The following is a 19,162-nucleotide window of genomic DNA, read 5'->3' on the forward strand; positions in this document are numbered from 1 at the left end:
ATTACCAAATTCAGTATTTTCCTGCTTGTTCTTGTTCTCATCCTTTTTCTTATCCTGTCGAAGTTTAAACAAACGTTTTTCCACGTTTTCCAATTCTCTGGTGGATTTCCTAATAATTTCTTTAAACCGAGCTATTTCTAATGTCAGTGTATCCTCAGATAAATTATTATCATCACTGCAGCAGTGTTTTTGTTCAGGACAAATGCTCTCCACAGTAGCAACTTTAGCTTTCGTCACTGCCTTGTTACAACGAGTTTTTAGCGCCATTTTTAAGAGTAATAAAAACACTTTAGTACAATAACTACACTAATAAAACTACAATAATATACTAATATACACAATTAAATATAAGAAAACACTTAATAAATCAACAAAAATCACAAATCTTTCAGGAGCTCTCTGACAGTACGACTTTTCACCTACTAGCCTCGACACCAATTCAACATATGGTATAATAAACTTAAAAAAAATTTTTTTAAAAATAATTCTGGTTATTTTTGGATACCCCTCCTCATATAGAGAACAATCTATTAGGAGATATAAGTTTTGTCTAATTTTGCTATTGCAATGGTCCAACTGAAACAAAAAAATTTTAACAGTGATTCCACTATAGCATGGATGTTTGTGAAAGTGTTTAGGTACCGGATAATTTTCATCTGCCAATGTGAGACTATCATCTTGCTTGATGTATGCTGGAAGTGGATTGATAAAGTAACATGTTGGTTTCTGGAGTAGAGGAATTGGATTATACTACTGGCTCACTGACAGTACTAAATGTAAAATATGGTTTACAATTTTCACGAGAGGAATTATAAAAAAAAAAAAAAAAAAAAAATTACCATTACAATTGTTTTTCCAATCAAGCAGTTGTAATAAAATCCAGGCCTAGTTCAAAAATGAAAATCACTGAACAGTAGCATATCTGTATGAATGCAAGTTTGTTTGAAATTGTTCAGAGGTGAAAATTTTCAACCAAACTTAATATTGGCAATCGCAGAAGTAGAGAAGTATCATGTTGATGATACTGATGCTGATAACTATAACACATTATATATTTTGGCAACAGTGACCAGGAAAAGGAGTAGCTATGGTATTTAACATTAAGTCCAAAACAAAATTCTTAAATGGCTGGTAATTTCATGTAGAGTGATATGAGCAAATGTCGGTGAGAAATCAGACGAGACTTTTTTGTATTTATGGTTAATCAAAAGGTTCTAATAGGGAAGAAACAGGAATATTTTGCATTAAAAGGGAGCAGTTAACATAAAGAAAAAGTAGGGTTTTGTTATTTAAACATTAGAACACGAAATGAATAATAGACATATAGAAATGTTGAGCAAAAATTTAGAGAAAAGCTAATTATAATGGCAAATATCTGCTGGATTTTTTTCTGTTCTAGTCACTGTTAACACCATACTCTACAAAGATGTGCATAAATTCGCATGGGGAAAGAGAAGAACAAACAAAAAAAGTCTTATTTAATTATGCCCTTATAAATAATCAAATTGACCACTGCTAAAAAGATTCAGCAAATTTCAAGAGATCTTAAATAGCAAACTTCATTCAGCTAGAGTAGAACTATTAATACCAGTTTCCAGTTTGAATTGTTTTGTCAATAAAAATGACCTGACTAAAACACACCATGTACAGGATGTTCGGGATAAATTTGACATATTTATAATTAATTATATTTTTCCGTAAGTTACATGTATTAACACACACTTCTCTTCATTTAAAAGTTTGGACCCTTCTTCATTCATATACAAGATGTCAGAAAGGATGGATAGCTGGAACCCACCTGAATCATGGAAGAGAATAACTTGTATCATGATGATTCGTGCCCGCCATCAAAATAAGGATATTACGACTGCTGCCCAATGCTCCCTGAATACAGTAAAAACAACCAGGCATGAACTAGAGACTTGCAATGGTGACTACGAGGATGTAGCAAGAAGAAAGATCCCTAGCAGACGATCTGATTGCGTTCGTACAGCAGAATTCCTCGCAAATCTGCAGGAACAGGTGTTGAAGAACCCTGGCATTGGAATTCGGGCTTTGTTCGTGGAGTTGCTAACTGTAGTCAAGCCCTGGATAACAAGGGTAGCCAATGGTAGGCCGTATGTATGGCAGCAGGATTCGGCCCCTTGCCACACCTCTGGGAAAAGTCAAAAATGGTTGTCTGAAAATTTCTACGACTTCACCAGTCCAAATGTTTGGCCTCCAAACTGCCCAGACCTTAACCCCATGGATTATTTTGTATGGGGCGCAGTTGAAAAAGACACCAATCGCACTTCCAGTAATACAAAAGCCCAGTTAATGGATAAAATTAAAACAGTTTTTGCGGCCCTTCCCAGGGAGACTGTAGCATCAGCTTGTTCGAGGTTCCGAAGCAGAATTGAAGCTGTGATCGATGCTAATGGTGGTTATTTTGAGTAAATCTTGTTGATAGTATTGTAATTAACTCTGCCTGTAATGTTTTTTTGTCAATTCATTAAATTTAATAGATACAAAGAAGATTTTCTTTTTCCTTACGAAACTGTCAAATTTATCCCGAACACCCTGTATGTGTGCTGACATGTTGTGTAAGAGAAAAACTGGATCATCCAGTGAACCTCACAACAGTAAGTAAAAGGTTGGTGAGAAGTAAATTGGCACATTCTGAAGAAAACTGATTCCACAGCAATGGTCCTATTCCATAATGCTTCATATAAATTTATATATAATTTTTTAAAGATTATATATATATATATATATATTTTTTTTTATACACAGTAGTGAACAAATTAATCTGAACATCCACATTTTAAAGAAAAATTTTAATTTTGCATGAAAATAAGTAAAAAAATTAAATTCCAACTTTACCTAATAATTTATATGTGCCTTAATTAATTCATTAATTTGCTTAGGCATGGACTCTACAGTGTAGAACACATTTTTTTTATTTCTGCATCTCAAAACCAGACTTTTATAATGGAAAGTATTGAGTTATCCTTTGTATCACAATTTAATTTTCTAAGGTCTCTTTTTCCCTATGGGCCACAAATTTTCTATTGGGTTAATGTCAGGAGAGTACCTGGCCACTGAAGTAAATGAATGTTGTAATTTTTGTGGAACTCTTGTCAATTTTGTGAAATGTGCATGGAGCAATATTCTGTTGGAAGATATTGATCACTTTTCATCATACTGTCAACAGGCACAAGTGATCCCAGACCGTATGTAACCCGCCCCCAGAACATCTTTTTAGCTGGTTGTTTAGGAGCTTGTTGAAGGTGGGTAGGAGAAGTGTTCTCAGTCAGAGATTTGCAAACATAGGGTACTCGCTCTCCTTGGACAAAGAAATGGCTCTTCATCTGAGAATATGACCCTCCTCTTCTGAACAGTCCAATCTTTATGGAGCCTCTTTTTCTGTATAGCCTTTGCCAAAAGTTGTTTATTTTTTTTGATCTGTGGGCAGTCCTCCCTACTTCCAACAATCTTTGATGGACTATCATGTCGGAAATATTAATTCAACTAGTTGACGTTTCTATTTAAGTCTACAGTAGACAATCTTGGGTTCATTTTGCTTTTCCTAACTAGTAAATGATCTTGAGTAAGTGCAGTTTTCCTTTACTGCCCACATTTTCCTTTTCTATCAGGAGAAAAAGGTACCTGTCTCCCTAAACCTCTTCATAATAGCATTAACAGTGTTGTGTCCTGAAAGGGCTAAGAAATGTTTAATGTAAATTATTCAGGTCACAACTTTAATACAACTTAGGCAGAGAATATGGAACGTTGGCAATAGGATAAGTGTAAGCTGTTTACAAGTGCAAAACAATTAAAATTTAGGAATTACATAAATTTGTATAATAAGCTTTTATATGTAATCTGTATTAAGTGTGGACCAGATATAGAGATCCATGTAAGCTGTGAAAAAAACCAGTCTCTAGTACTAAATTAGCAAGGCCTATGAGTCAGGGTTCAAGGGTCACTTTTGCCATCCTGCATTATGCAAAAGAAGGGAGGGAGAGAAGTACTGGAAAAGGAAACCTAAGAGTCTTCCAGGAAAGGAAAGCAGGCACACATGCGACTGAAATAGAGGGAGCTAAGGAGATTGATGTTAGCATATGTGACTGCGTTGGCGCGCATCGCGAAGATCGAGAATTGCCAAGAGGAAAAAATTAAACAAAAAGGCCTTGCAAAGACGATTCCAGATCTTTTTTTCCTGGATTCCTGGTTCCTGATCTCTCGGACAGTGGTCGAGCTCGTCGTCGGGGAAGTTCCTGGCCAGTCGTGGAAGGCATTCGGTTCGTCTGTTGTAGCGTTTGTAATGGGCCAAGCTATGTCCATGCTCTAGGATAGCTGTGCATTGTCGTGCAACGGAGGAACCAAATTGATGCCGTCCGTTCAAGACGACATTATCATGCCACCTCCCAGTTTTCTCGCTGAAATTTTCCTCGCTCAGATCAATGGAAAATGTCCTCTTAAAAGTCTATATTGAAGGCCTTGATGACCAGACAAGGCAGGAAGAAATTTAAGAATTTAAGGACAGAGATGGTAATGTAGTTCTTTGAATTCCTATTTCCAGTTATAGAAGAGAGTGAATTCCCTGTGAGAACATTTGTATTGGACTAAACCTTAAGGGACTGTAAGAATAGTCTACATTTCAGCATAGGCCGGAGATAGCGTTAAGATTTGTTTGCCCATGAGGCTGAGTAGATATCTGATCACGCTGAATTTAATGTATAAAGTGTATTATTGTGTTAACTCATGGCCACGTATATCAGAATGGCATGATGATTACCTATGAATTTATATTGAATTGATTGTATTAGTGTTATTGCAATTTAATATGTGTGATTAGTATAAATTAATTAGAGCCTTTAATCTAACTTGAGTGCATTCATGATAACCTGTTTGAATTGTATAATTGTATATCACTTTAAGGCTCATTAAATTGTTTCATTCAAGTAATTGCCTGATCTGCTTATGTTATATGAATTCAAAACTACCGCTCATAAAAATATCAACGAACTAAGCGGGATAAACCCGTGAGTACAATTATTTTAAGCAAGCTACAACTGTGAGAAAGAAATAAGCAAGCGGAGGGATAAGATTAATCTTGATCTAATTATCATGTATCACTCTGAAGGGATCACCCTGAGCAAGAATCCTTTCTATCCTAGGTATTAGCTGGTGCAGTAAAAAAATAAGTGTTAATATTTATCGGGAACTCCATCAGATTGTTGTGTGATAAGATGATGTCTAGAAAATAAAGAAGCCAATAAGACTGCAAAGATCTTAAGACAAAAATTATCTGATAGGAGACAAGCAATTTACTTGCATAGGTGAGAGAGCTAAGATAACAGTAGCATTATAATAAGCAAGTAACAAAGGCACAAGGTAAAGCAAAAGGGGAAAGAACGTTGAACAAGGGGCATAGTCAAAGGGGTGCAATACAAAGTTAAATATTATAACAAATAATGGCATGGCCAGTAAGATTTTGATAGAAGAGAGAAAGGATATATAAGTAAGATAAGGTACCGTGGTAAGCAAACTGAAAACTTCAGAGAGTGCAAAGGAAAGTAACCACGACAACAGTACCTGAATCAACACTATAATCAGTGTTGATTCAGGTACTGTTAATAATAATTTGTATGGCAAAGACAAATACAATTTGTCTTTGCCATACAAAATGAATAAAACACTATGAATGTCAACTAGTTTACACTATTAAAAACATACAATATTATTAATAAGCATCACAGAAACAGCTAAAACATGCAGAACTCAACCAAAATAGTGAACTAAAACCAAATCCAAACAAATATCAAAAACTTGATGAAAATTTGGCTTAGTCAGATTAATTTGTTCGCTACTGTATGTATGAGGGTGGTCTGAAAAGTTCTCGGACTAACAATGAAAAAACTAATTTATAATTTCAAAATTATTTTTGTTTTTCAACATAATCTCCCTTAAGACTAATACATTTATTCCAGCGATGCTCCAGCGCCATTATCCCATCCCTGTAGTGGTTCTCAGTAAGATCTGCAAAATACCCCCTCTACAGCTGCAATCACCTCTTGATTCGAAGAAAAACGTTGACCAGCAAGGAAGAGTTTTAGTTTTGGGAAGAGATAGGTCAGAGGGAGCCAAATCTGGAGAATAGGGTGGATGTTCTAACAATTTATAATGCAGATTCCTTAATTTTCCCATGGCCAAAACACCTTTGTGGGCGGGTGCATTGCCCTAATGAAAGATGATCTTTTTCTTCTGCAACCTGGGTCTTTTCTCACGAATTTTTTCATCTAGTCTGGTTAAAAGATCGGAATAATATTCCCCGGTTATTGTTTTACCCTTTTCAAGATAATTAATAAAGAAAATGCCTTTAGCATCCCAAAACACCGATGCCAAGACTTTTCCTGCTGATGGAACTGACTTTGTCTTCTTTGGCGCTGAACAACCGGCTTCTATCCACTGTTTTGACTGCTGTTTGGATTCTGGTGCATAATGGTGAATCCAAGTCTCATCCATAGTAATAAATCAACACACAAAATCAAGTTTATTCTTGTTAAAACGCTCCAACCACAGTTCAGAGATTTTGATCTGGTGTGTGAGCAGGCGCAGCACCCATCTCGCACAAAGCTTTTTCATTTGCAATTCTTCATGCAAAATATATCCTACATTATTTAAAATAAAGAGCCAATAGGCTTCATTTCGGCGATGTAAACATTATTTAAATTAAGGGGATATTAAATCCCACATTGTTTCAAAACCGAATAAGAAACTCAAAGATCGGAATCTTCGAGTTTCTTATTCGCCGATACTTTTATAGTTACTATATTCGGCATGAAACTCGAAGATTCCGATCTTTGAGTTTCTTATTCAGTTTTGAAACAATGTGGGATTTAATATCCCCCTTAATTTAAACAATATCCTACATGTTTTGAAATGCCTATAGTCTCAGCAATTTCATGCACTTTGACTCTTCGGTCATCCAATACCATATCGTGAACTTGATCAATAATTTCTGGTGGAGTTACACTTTTTTGGACGTCCTTCACGTGGATCATCTTCAAGGCAGGTACGGCCAAAATTAAGCTTGGCAGCCAATTTCTTAAAACGAAGGAGAAGAGTGCCCATAAACTTTGATGAACTTCGAAGGAATTTCTTTTGCCATTAAACCTTCTTTTACAAATAATTTTTTACCCCCACAATACTTCATTTTATCTATTTCAAGGGATACAAACAACACTTTTGCTTCAGACAGCTGTATAAAACAAACTACTTGATAGAATGACTTGCAATTACACATGGATGCTTATGAGAGATGTACCAACATAGAAAAAAATAATCTTGCCAATAGTGTTGCCATCTATGGTTGAGGCCAAGAACTTTTCAGACCACCCTCATATGAAAAAAGCTTGTTTATATTTGTTATGGCTAGTTAGCATATAGTTACTTAATTTTGATTTAAATGAGCTAATATATGAGACTCAATATAACTCAGAGTACAAGACAAATTATATTAGTATGATTCCGTATTTTCAAACACTTCAGCAGTCTTGCATTTGAACCATTAAAGTTGAGGTTATGCATTCATATTCAAATGAGAAAAATCTACTCAGAGATATATTAAATATGATTCACAAAATATATATATATATACTTTTGGCTGAGCAATTCCAAGAGCTTCAAATAATTCAGGATGCTTCACTGGCAATTCAATGACTTCCTTTATTTCTTTAATTTGTTTGTCCAAACCACCAACCATTTCATATGTCGAGTCAGGCACTTTCTCCACCATCATAAGACTGACAAGTGGATCGACCTAAATAAAGATAGCAAAAGACAATTGGCATATATATATCAGCAAAATAAACTGCAAAGATACTAGTATAGCACATAAAGACTGATCATTAAATATGGAAACTGCTTTCATAATGTGCAAAGTGGAGTTAGTAATAACAATTTTAAATGGCCACAATTCAGTAAAAAAATTATCAGAAAAGCCTATGAGCATTTGTATCAACGAAGCTATCAATGCTGTCACCTATATGATGAAATCAAACTGAAGAGTAACTATCAATTAAGTGTCTGCTGACCAAGATTTCATCCAGCGTGTCAGAAAATTTTAACTGAAGAACACACACAATTTACAGAAAAAAAATGCTGTTGTTGGTGGTGATGGGTGGCAGATGCCGTTGATGGTAGTTGTGTGTATTAGGGCAGACAGATGTATGTAGTGGGAGTGGAGTAGAGTGCCTTCCCGCAATGAGTCCTTGGAGGTGTCACATAATAATATAAACACGAGGCACATATCAGTGAAATTTGTTTAAAGGGTTCTTATGCAAAATCTACGTCTTGACAAAAGAATAAATGAAACAAAAGCAAAAAAAATTTTATTTGCCAGATCAACCAGAAAATACAATTCAGACAAGTCATCTTCAGTGACAGGTAGGCAGGCTAATAGGTACAAGGTAGAACATTAGCAATAGATTATTTGAAAGACACTGATATCTGATAAGAACGAGACTTCCCATTTTTTTTTTTTTTTACCAAGGAGAGGCAGCCTGATTCAAATTAGGATGATACATCAGGACTTCAAGCACTCTCCTTAAATACATTCAAATTTGAATTGGCAACAGTGGAGTAGGTGTATTCTATGATCTACCGGATGATTCTGTGGTCAGTATTAATCCCATGCTGACTAGAACAAATTTCTCAGATTTATTTTCTACCTCTACTAGGCACTAGGCTATATTTCTCAAGGATTCTTGAAATCAGTTCAGAAATACTTGAAATATACAGAACTAAAATTTTCTGTACTGGTTCAAGGTTGCTGGATGTTGGCATGCTGAAGTCAAAAGCATGCAGTATAGTCCATTTAGTTGCATAATGTATCCAATTTTAGGAAGTTATAGCTTGAGATCCTGTGAGTTGGAATCGTTTTTATAACTTCATTTTATTTACAATCAACAAACTCTCATCATGGCTACCTTCTTCTAAAGATAAACATTCTCCTTTCTCCCTACATGGCATGTACCAAGTTCCCAGTGATTGCCACCTCCCCTATTTCACACAAACTGGACATTCTGTGAGAAAAGATTACTATAACACCAATCATATCATTAATAAGAAAGGTGAAAAATCTGGTCTAGTGCAGCACGGGATTGATACTTACCATAAAATTTTCTGGTCGAGAATAGGCCTACTCCACTGATGCTGCTTTAAATTCAAATGTTTATTTAAGGAGAGTGCTGAAGTCCTGCTGGATCATTATAATTTGTATTGGAATGACTGCCTTTGCTTGCAAAAAATATGGAAAGTCGCATTTTTATATCAATTCTACATCTTGCCTACTCTACAATGCTCTTTGCATGATCACATAGCACTGTTTTTTAAATAATCTATTGTTAACATTCTACCTCATACATATCAACCTGCATGCCACTGAAGATGCTCCATTATTTTGGGGTTGAAATATCTGGCAAATAAGTTTTTTATTTTGTTTTGTTTATCCTTGTATTTATGTGTAAACAGTTCTCATCATTATTGCACAAGTAACTCTTAAGCAATGCACATCGTAGAAAAATGAAACTTACTGATAATGGCATGTCATACAAATTATTAAAGTAAGATTTATGGCTATGATCTAGAAACCCAGTAACAATCATTGATAACTGGAAGATTCCCAATTTTCAGTAAACAAAAACAGAATTAAAAGCAAATATAAATGAATGTCATTGCACTTTTAATGTGGAAGGGATCATACTTAGATTATTTTTGCATCAAGGACAGTAACTCAATGAAGAAATCTTCATGTTACCAGGTAGATTGCTTAATACCATTAGAAGAAGATCCAGTAAGTGGTAAAAATCACATAAATGCATCAGGATAATACATCATGCTGTTCTACCTTATCTGTGAAAGAATCTTGTGCTAGCTAAATGCGTTGTATATATATCTAGTGTTATTATACATATCTGGTGAGCTTAGTGCCACTAGAATCATTGATCTTGCCAAATTCTGTTTCCTACACTGAAGTCTGTCGTAAAAGAAACATTTTTGCATTCAAGACCTTAAAAGGAATAGGACAAAGAAGCTAAAAGCAATTCTCAAAGGGTTTTTCCATATGTGCATACAAAAAAATGGAAAATATATATCTGAGTCAGATCAGATCAAGTATAAGGAGTTTCCGAAAAGTAAGGTAACACATTTCCCCCCCCCTCTTAATAATGGTGAAAGGAAATGAGATAAAAAACGGTGGGCAGACAGAGCCTTTAATAATGTTCAGAGACACCCACCCCTCCCAGTGTGGCACTACTGTTGCTTTACAGTGAAGTTATTTGTTTTTTGGAAGCAACAGGGGGACTTCACTAAGTGGCACTCACTGTGAACCAGTTGCTGTGTGTGTGTGTGTGTGTGTGTGTGTGTGTGTGTGTGTGTGTGTGTGTGTGTGTGTGTGTGTGTGTGTGTGGCAAAAAGAAGCAGGTGTGTTTTGCAATGAATTTAAAGCAGCCATGGTGACACTGAAAACTGACGTCTGAAGAATAGGCCTTCATTGAGCAAGACAGAAGACAACATTTTACGAATTACAGGCATCATTCTTGAAGACCAGTGAATGAAACTGTGTGAAATTGCACAAGTGGTGAATTGAGTAAGTCTACTATTTACAAAATTGTTACATGTCCTTTTCTTTCAAAAGGTGGCTCCTGCTGGGTGCCCTGACAATTGTCAGAGGAGCACAAGGCAAAACTATTTTTGGAGAATCTGTTGTGATACAGCAACAAAGGCAAGGATTTTCTTGCTCTCCTAGTCACAGGAGATTAAACATGGGTTCATCACTTTACCCCAGAGAGCAAACATGACTCCATGACCAGGAAACATCCACAATCTTATGTCTGTAAAAAAATTAAAACTGTTCCCACTATCCGAATAGTCATGGTCACAGCTTCCTGGGATAGCCAAGGTGTTCTGTTGGTATTCGTTTACTGTGAAATGTTGGACAAACAGAAAGCTAACATTTTGATGCAAACAACTAGGACTCCTGACAAGTGGTGTGATTTTAGTGCAAGACAATGCTACTCCACACACACTGTGCACACCACTCGTGAATGGTTGCAGAGTAATCATTGAAAAACTCTGCCCCCCCCCCCAGCACAGATTTAGCATCTTCAGACTTCCATTTGTTCTCCCCCCCCCAAGAAACACCTTCCTGGAAGGCATTTCACTATGGATGAGGGAAAGGTTACTGGGTGTAGGTACAGACTTCTTCAGTACTGGTACTGATAAACTGATTTATCATTGGGATAAGTGGCATCAATAAATTTGGAGACTTTGTGGAGAAATAGTGCATGTTTGTTTAGTTATTTCTTGGTGTATAATTTCAACTTGATATTATTAAACATCCTCGAGAAAAAAAATGTGTTACCTTACTTTTCGGAAACCCATTGTATTTTGAAGGTGATATGTTGCATACAGAATTAAAAGACATTAAAGTATTTAATGTTCAAACCTCACTCACACTATGAATACAAAATAATATATATATATATATATATACACACACACACACATCAGTTTTTAGCATAAATTATATAAAATAAAATGTTTACTGTGCTATAATATGTTGCCATCACTATACCTTTCAGTGCTATCCAGAAGCTCATAGACAAAAGAAAAAAACATTCAGAATGATAGCTGTTACTATTTTTACAAAAAATGTAAAAGATTAATTATATTTATTCAGCTGATTAATTATGCCAATACTTCATTGACATCTTTGAGTATACCAGCTAGTATAGATAATACAATACTACGTCAAAATGATGACAAAACTAAACAATTTGTAGACACAACAGATATGGCATAGCCAAATTGATATCAAAACTTGGTGATATAAGAGGTGATAGATTTGTTACTTTGTACTGAGTCATTATAGTTATTATTATTAGTTTCTAACCAGGAAACTATTCTATCTTAAGTGATCACAGCATGAATGCACATCATAAAACTACTTTCTTCCTTTCTTTCTAACAGCTTTACATGTAGCACTGTTACTGAATGTAATGAGTCTGGTTTCATGTTTATGCGGAGGGGAAAAAAATAACACCCTTAAGCAAATCAAGCAGCAAAATTATTCAATTTAGGCTAAAGGAGAGGGAGTGAAGAGTGAGCCTTATACCAATTATTTCAATTATACCAAGTATAATCTCTCTCTCTCTCACACACACACACACACACACACACACACACACACACACACACACACACACACACACACACTTTCATTATATTATTTAAATTATGTTATATATATTAAACATAATATATATCATGTTAAATTATACATAACATCATTTCCTGGTATATTTCCTCCAGAGCTGTACCAGACATTATTAGAGTAACACAGCTGACAGTATGGTTGGCAGAATGGAGAGTGACCTGCTTTCCAAACAATTATGGGATGGAAAGCAAGTGCACTACCAATCCACTCAAATCCAAGTGAAGCATGGATGTTTGTGTAAGTCTTTAGGTAGCAGATGATTTTTGTTATCCAGTGTGAGACAGCTCTGTTTATTGGACACCTTTGTCAGTTGTATATGCTATAACATCAGAAAGAGAATTTCACTGTTAATGTATATACTACATTTATGTACTAAACTGTAGCAGAAAGAATGAGTTTCAAGGCACTTCCATTCATAACATTCCAGGAAATACCCACTCCTCTCCTATTAGTGAATCAGGAAATAACATAAGATTACAGTTTAGTCTTGAGTATGGGTGTTAATTAGGAATTTCATCATGGTTAGAGAAGATGCAGAGAATATATCATCTCCCTGAAGATCTGCAACAGTATGAAAATAACAAAATATTACATAATATTCAATAAGTAAAGAAAGATGGCTGACTATACATTGGACATATGTTTCATCTAGATTACAATACTAATAAGGAGATTTAGGAGTGCTCAAGGATCAAAGCTGTATAATTGCGAAGAGACCTCCACATAGCCTTTAAAGGAATGCGGAGAACCAATCAGGGCTTCTGACCTACTGTCCAATCCTCAACTTCTCGTGGTGCACCCTATTCGGTATCTACCTGGATACTGAACAAACGAGGAAGAGCTGGCAATTTGGGATTTAGCCGATCAAATTGTATTCTTATTGGCCTAAACCAAAATACAAAATGATGGTGCAACATGACAAAATTTCATGCCGGCTGGGGCATCACCCAGTTAATCAAGGCCCTCATTGTTTTCGCAGGGAACCAGGGTGAACAGAGAAAAGTCAGCTACTGAAACAAATCTGAAAACACCCCAACTCAACATCACCAGAGTTAAAGATCGGTACTCAACATAAGAAGCCTGAATGGCAAAGAAATGGAGCTAGCTGAGGAATTAGATAAGTACCAGATCGACATAACAGGGGTGACTGAAACAAAAAGACAAAAACTGGTGAGATCTTTTTGAGCAATAAATACAAAATGTTATATTCAGGCAATGACAATCAAAGAAAAGAAGGAGTAGCCATAGCACTCAATACTAAATATGAGGCTAATCTTCTTGAATGGCAGGCAGTCTCAAGTAGAGTGATGTGGGCAAATATCAGAATGGAGAACTGGAAAATGAGACTTATTTGTGCCTATGATCCCACAGAAAGTTCTACTAAGGTAGAAGTAGAGGAATTTTTTGAGTCTTTAGAGAAAGCAACTGACAGAATGAAAAAGGAAAATGTTGGGGATCTAAATAGCAGAGTAGGAAATGATTGTCAAACAACAGGGGTGCTTAAGGGTCAAAGCTGTATATCTGAGAGGAGACCTCCACAAAGCCTTTAAAGGAATGCAGAGAACCGACCAGGGCTTCTAACCTAATGTCCAATCCTCACCTTCTCGTGGTGCACCCTGTTGGGTATCTACCTGGATACTGAATGAACGAGAATGGGCTGGCAATTTGGGATTTAGCTGACCAAATTGTATCCTTATTGGCTTAAACCAATATAGAAAATGATGGTACAACATGACAAAATTTCATGCTTCTGGGGCGTCGCATGGTTAAACAAGGTCCTCGTTGTTTTTGCCAGGAAACCAGGTCGAACAGCAAAAAGTCAGCTACTGGAACAAATCTGAAAACACCCCAACTCAACATCACCAGAGTTAAAGATCGGTACTATCAACATAAGAAACCTGAATGGCAAAGAAATGGAGCTAGCTGAGGAATTAGATAAGTACCAGATCGACATAACAGGGGTGACTGAAACAAAAAGACAAAAACTGGTGAGATCTTTTTGAGCAATAAATACAAAATGTTATATTCAGGCAATGACAATCAAAGAAAAGAAGGAGTAGCCATAGCACACAATACTAAATATGAGGCTAATCTTCTTGAATGGCAGGCAGTCTCAAGTAGAGTGATGTAAGCAAATATCAGAATGGAGAACTGGACAATGAGACTCATTTGTGCCTATGATCCCACAGAAAGTTCTACTAAGGTAGAAGTGGAGGAATTTTTTGAGTCTTTAGAGAAAGCAACTGACAGAATGAAAAAGGAAAAGTTGGTACTTGTTGGGGATCTAAATAGCAGAGTAGGAAATGATTGTCAGACACAAAAATATTTTGGGAAAATTTGGAGAAAAGAGCAAAGCTAATAATAATGGCAAATACCTGTTGGATTTCTGTTCAGAACATGGACTGGTTATTACTAACACCATGTTCCAATATAAAAATGTGCACAAATTCACATGGAGAGAAGAGGCAAGGAATAAGAAAAGTCTCATTGACTATGTTATTGTTGATAGTGATGTTTTCTCCATGATGCAGGACACCAGAGTGTAGAAAGGATTTGAAATTGGAAGTGATCACTATTTAGTCTTGAGCAGGATAAAATTGAATTTCACATCGAAAGAATTACATGTAGGAAAGTTTTAAAGCGAATAAAAGTTGAGCAGCTCTCAGATGTGAACTGTAGACTAAAATACACAAAGATTATTGAAGAAAAAATGAAAGAGTTTGAGAACAGGAACCAAACCTTGGAGGTTCAGTGGCAAGTCTTGAAGAAAACCCTGATTGATTCAGCCAGAGAGGCATGTGGTGAGGTTGTCTGCAAGGATAGAAAAATCAGAACTCCATGGCAGACACAGGAAGATAAAGAGGCAGTGAGGGAAAAGAAGAGAACACATCAAAAGTTCCTGGCAAATAAGTCAGCTTGTGCTCTTAGAGAATACAGAGACAAATGTAAGAAATCTAAACACTGTGTAAAACTAGCTAAACAGAAGTCATGGGAGGACTTCGTAAAGAATATAGAAAATAAATATCAAAAAGGTGGTAAGATATTCTGGAGGTTGTTGAAGAAGCTTAGAAATGGAGGAAAGAATGCTGTAAAAGGAGTTAAAAATGATAAAGGTTACATGAAAACAGGAGAAAAATATATCCTTGAAATATGGAGTAATTACTTCGAAAAATTGCTAAATGAAACAAGCAGTGATAGCATAGTGGTAAAAAACATTCAACAGGCATAAAGTCAGGAATACATATCTGTGCTTGAAGTAGAAAAAGCACAAGGCTTGAAATGTGGAAAGCAGCAGGAGTAGAAGTTATTCGACCAGAAATCCTGAAATATGGTGGTATAAAGTCTTACAGTGGCTGCAATGCATAATTCAGAAAGCCTGGACAGAGGGACGAATTCCCGATGATTGGAGTAGACCTCTCATAGTACCCATATATAAAAAGGGAAATAAAACTGAATGTGAGAATTACAGAGGTATTTCCCTACTGAGTGTTCCTGATAAGATTTATGCCAGTATACTTGAGAAACGGTTGAAAAGAACTGTGAAAAAAAAGCTTGGTGAAGAACAAGCTGGATTCAGGCGAAATAGAGGCTGTCAGGATCAGATCTTCACTTTACGACAAATAGTGGAGAAATCGTGGGAAAGTAACAAAGATCTGTATTTAAGTTTTGTCGATCTGGAAAAGGCATATGACAAGGTGCCCAGAGAGAAGCTATTCAATACGCTACAGTTATATGGTGTCAATGGGGCATTACATCAAACAATACTTAGTCTGTATTTGAGTTGTAAGTCAGGATAGAATTGAAGGAAGTACAGGAAGATGGTTTAATGTTAAATCTGGAGTGAGATAAGGATGTACATTATCTATATGGATCACATTATGAAGGAAAGTGGTATTAAACATGATAATCAAAATTGGAGATGTTAATGTCAGCTCTTTGCTTTATGCGGACGATGTTATACTTCTAAATAAATCCGCTACAAGTCTGCAAGATTCACTGACTAAATTGAATAACTGTTGTAATAGATATGGTATGAAGGTCAGCATTAAAAAGACAAAGATAATGAAAATAGGCAGAATCGTTGAAAATGTCGACTGCATTGTGAACAGAGAACCTGTGGAACAAGTAAAACATTTCAGCTACTTAGGCTCGATTTTTAGTGAAGATGGTAAATTAAATATAGAAATAGACAACAGAATCAACAAAGCTGGTATGGTAGGAAGTCAACTGAATAAATTAATATGGAATAAGAGAGAAATTAGTCAGAACACTAAATTAGCTGCATACAAGACAGTGTTCAAACTGCTTAAGGGTCAAAGCTGTATAACTGAGAGGAGACTTCCACACAGCCTTTAAAGGAATGCGGAGAACCGACCAGGGCTTCTGACCTAATGTCCAATCCTCACCTTCTCGTGGTGCACCCTGTTGGGTATCTACTTTGATACTGAACGAACGAGGATGGGCTGGTAATTTGGGATTTAGCCGACCAAATTGTATTCTTATTGGTTAAACCAAAATAAAAAATGATGGTACAACATGACAAAATTTCATCCCAGCTGGGGCGTCGCCCGGTTAAACAAGGCTCCCGTTGTTTTCGCCATAGAACCAGGGTAAACAGCGAAAAGTCAGCTACTGGAACAAATCTGAAAACAAACTCCAACTCAACATCACCAGAGTTAAAGATCGGTACTATCAACGTAAGAAGCCTGAATGGCAAAGAAATGGAGCTAGCTGAGGAATTAGATAAGTACCAGATCGACATAATAGGGGTGACTGAAACAAAAAAGACCAAAACTGGTGAGATCTTTCTGAGCAATAAATACAAAATGTTATATTCAGGCAATGACAATCAAGGAAAAGAAGGAGTAGCCATAGTATTCAACACAAAATACGAGGCTAATCTTCTTGAATGGCAGTCAGTCTCAAGTAGAGTAATGTGGGCAAATATGAGAATGGGGAACTGGACAATGAGACTTATTTGTGCCTATGGTCCCACAGAAGTTTCTACTAAGGTAGAAGTGGAGGAATTTTTTGAGGCTTTAGAAAAAGCAACTGACACAATGAAAAAGGAAAAGTTGGTCCTTGTTGGGGATCTAAATAGTAGAGTAGGAAATGACTGTGAGACATACAAAAATATTTTGGGAAAATTTGGAGAAAAGAACAAAGCTAATAATAATGGCAAATATCTGTTGGATTTCTGCTCAGGACATGGACTGGTTATTACTAACACCATGTTCCAACATAAAAATGTGCACAAATTCACATTGAGAGAAGAGGCTAGGAATAAGAAAAGTCTCATTGACTATGCTATTGTTGATAGTGATGTTTTCTCCCTGGTGCAGGACACCAGAGTGTACAGAGGATTTGAAATTGGAAGTGATCACTATTTAGTCTTGAGCAGGATAAAATTGAATTTCATATTGAAAAGAATAACATGTAAGAAAGTTTTAAAGCGAATAAAAGTTGAGCAGCTCTCAGATGTGAACTGTAGACTAAAATACAGAAATATTATTGAAAAGAAAATGAAAGAGTTTGAGAACAGGAATCAAACCTTGGAGATTCAGTGGCAAACTGAAGGAAACATTGATTGATTCTGCCAGAGAGGCATGTGGTGAGGTTGTGTGCAAGGATAAAAAAATCAGAACTCCCTGGTGGACACAGGAAGTTAAAGAGGCAGTGAAGGAAAAGAAGAAAGCATATCAAAAGTTCCTGGCAAATAAGTCAGCTTTTACTCTTACAGAATACAGAGACAAATGTAAGAAAGTTAAACAGTGTGTAAAACTAGCTATACAAAAGTCATGGGAGGACTTTGGCAAGAATATAGAAAATAAATATCAAGAAGGTGGCAAAATATTCTGGAGGTTGTGGAAGAAGCTTAAGAATGGAGGAAAGAGTGCTGTAAAAGGAATTAGAGATGATAAAGGTGAAATGAAAACAGGAGAAAAAGATATCCTTGAAGTATGGAGTAATTACTTTGAAAAACTGCTAAATGAAACAAGCAGTGATGACAGCACAGTGATAAAAAACACTGACCAGGCATGCAGTCAGGAATACATATCCATACTTGAAGCAGAAAAAGCCATCAAAGGCTTGAAATGTGGAAAGGCAGCAGGAGTAGATGATATTCGACCAGAAATGCTGAAGTATGGTGGTATAAGAGTCTTACAGTGGCTGCACTGCATAGTTCAGAAAGCCTGGGCAGAGGGACGAATTCCCGATGATTGGAGTAGAGCTCTCATAGTACCCATATATAAAAAGGGAAATAAAACTGAGTGTGAGAATTACAGAGGTATTTCCCTACTGAGTGTTCCTGGCAAGATCTATGCAAGTATACTTGAGAAACGGTTGAGAAGAATTGTGGAAGAAAAGCTTGGTGAAGAACAAGCTGGATTCAGGCCAAATAGAGGCTGTCAGGATCAGATCTTCACTTTACGACAAATAGTCGAGAAAGCATGGGAATATAACAAAGATCTGTATTTAAGTTTTGTCGATTTGAAAAAGGCATATGACAAGGTGCCAAGAGAGAAGCTATTCAATACGCTGCAGTTATATGGTGTCAATGGGGCATTATATCAAGCAATACTTAGTCTTTATTTGAGTTGTGAGTCAGCAATTAGAATTGAAGGAAGTACAGGAAGATGGTTTAATGTTAAATCTGGTGTGAGACAAGGATGTACATTATCCCCTCTGTTATTCATTATCTATATGGATCACATTATGAAGGAATGTGGTATTAAACCTGATATCAAAATTGGAGATGTTAATGTCAGCTCTTTGCTTTATGCGGATGATGTTATACTTCTAAATAAATCCGCTACAAGTCTGCAAGATTTTCTGACTAAATTGAATAGCTGTTGTAATAGATATGGTATGAAGGTCAGCAATAAAAAGACAAAG

At 36.2% G+C, this 19,162-nt stretch overlaps 1 protein-coding gene across 1 annotated transcript in view; it reads right to left on the reverse strand.

Annotated features, from left to right (window-relative positions):
- Positions 1 to 19,162, reverse strand: part of LOC150100023 (26S proteasome regulatory subunit 8) — a 137,202-nt gene that overhangs the window by 56,419 nt on the left and 61,621 nt on the right. Inside the window, exon 6 of the mRNA XM_090403142.1 lies at positions 7,646 to 7,807. Coding sequence (XP_090259268.1) covers positions 7,646 to 7,807 — 162 coding nt within the window. The remainder of the gene's footprint in view (positions 1 to 7,645; positions 7,808 to 19,162) is intronic.

Source organism: Typopeltis vanoorti, chromosome 13 (genome assembly GCF_054136105.1).
Source record: "Typopeltis vanoorti isolate ZY-2024b chromosome 13, IOZ_Tvanoo_1.0, whole genome shotgun sequence".
Lineage (NCBI taxonomy): Eukaryota > Metazoa > Arthropoda > Arachnida > Uropygi > Thelyphonidae > Typopeltis > Typopeltis vanoorti.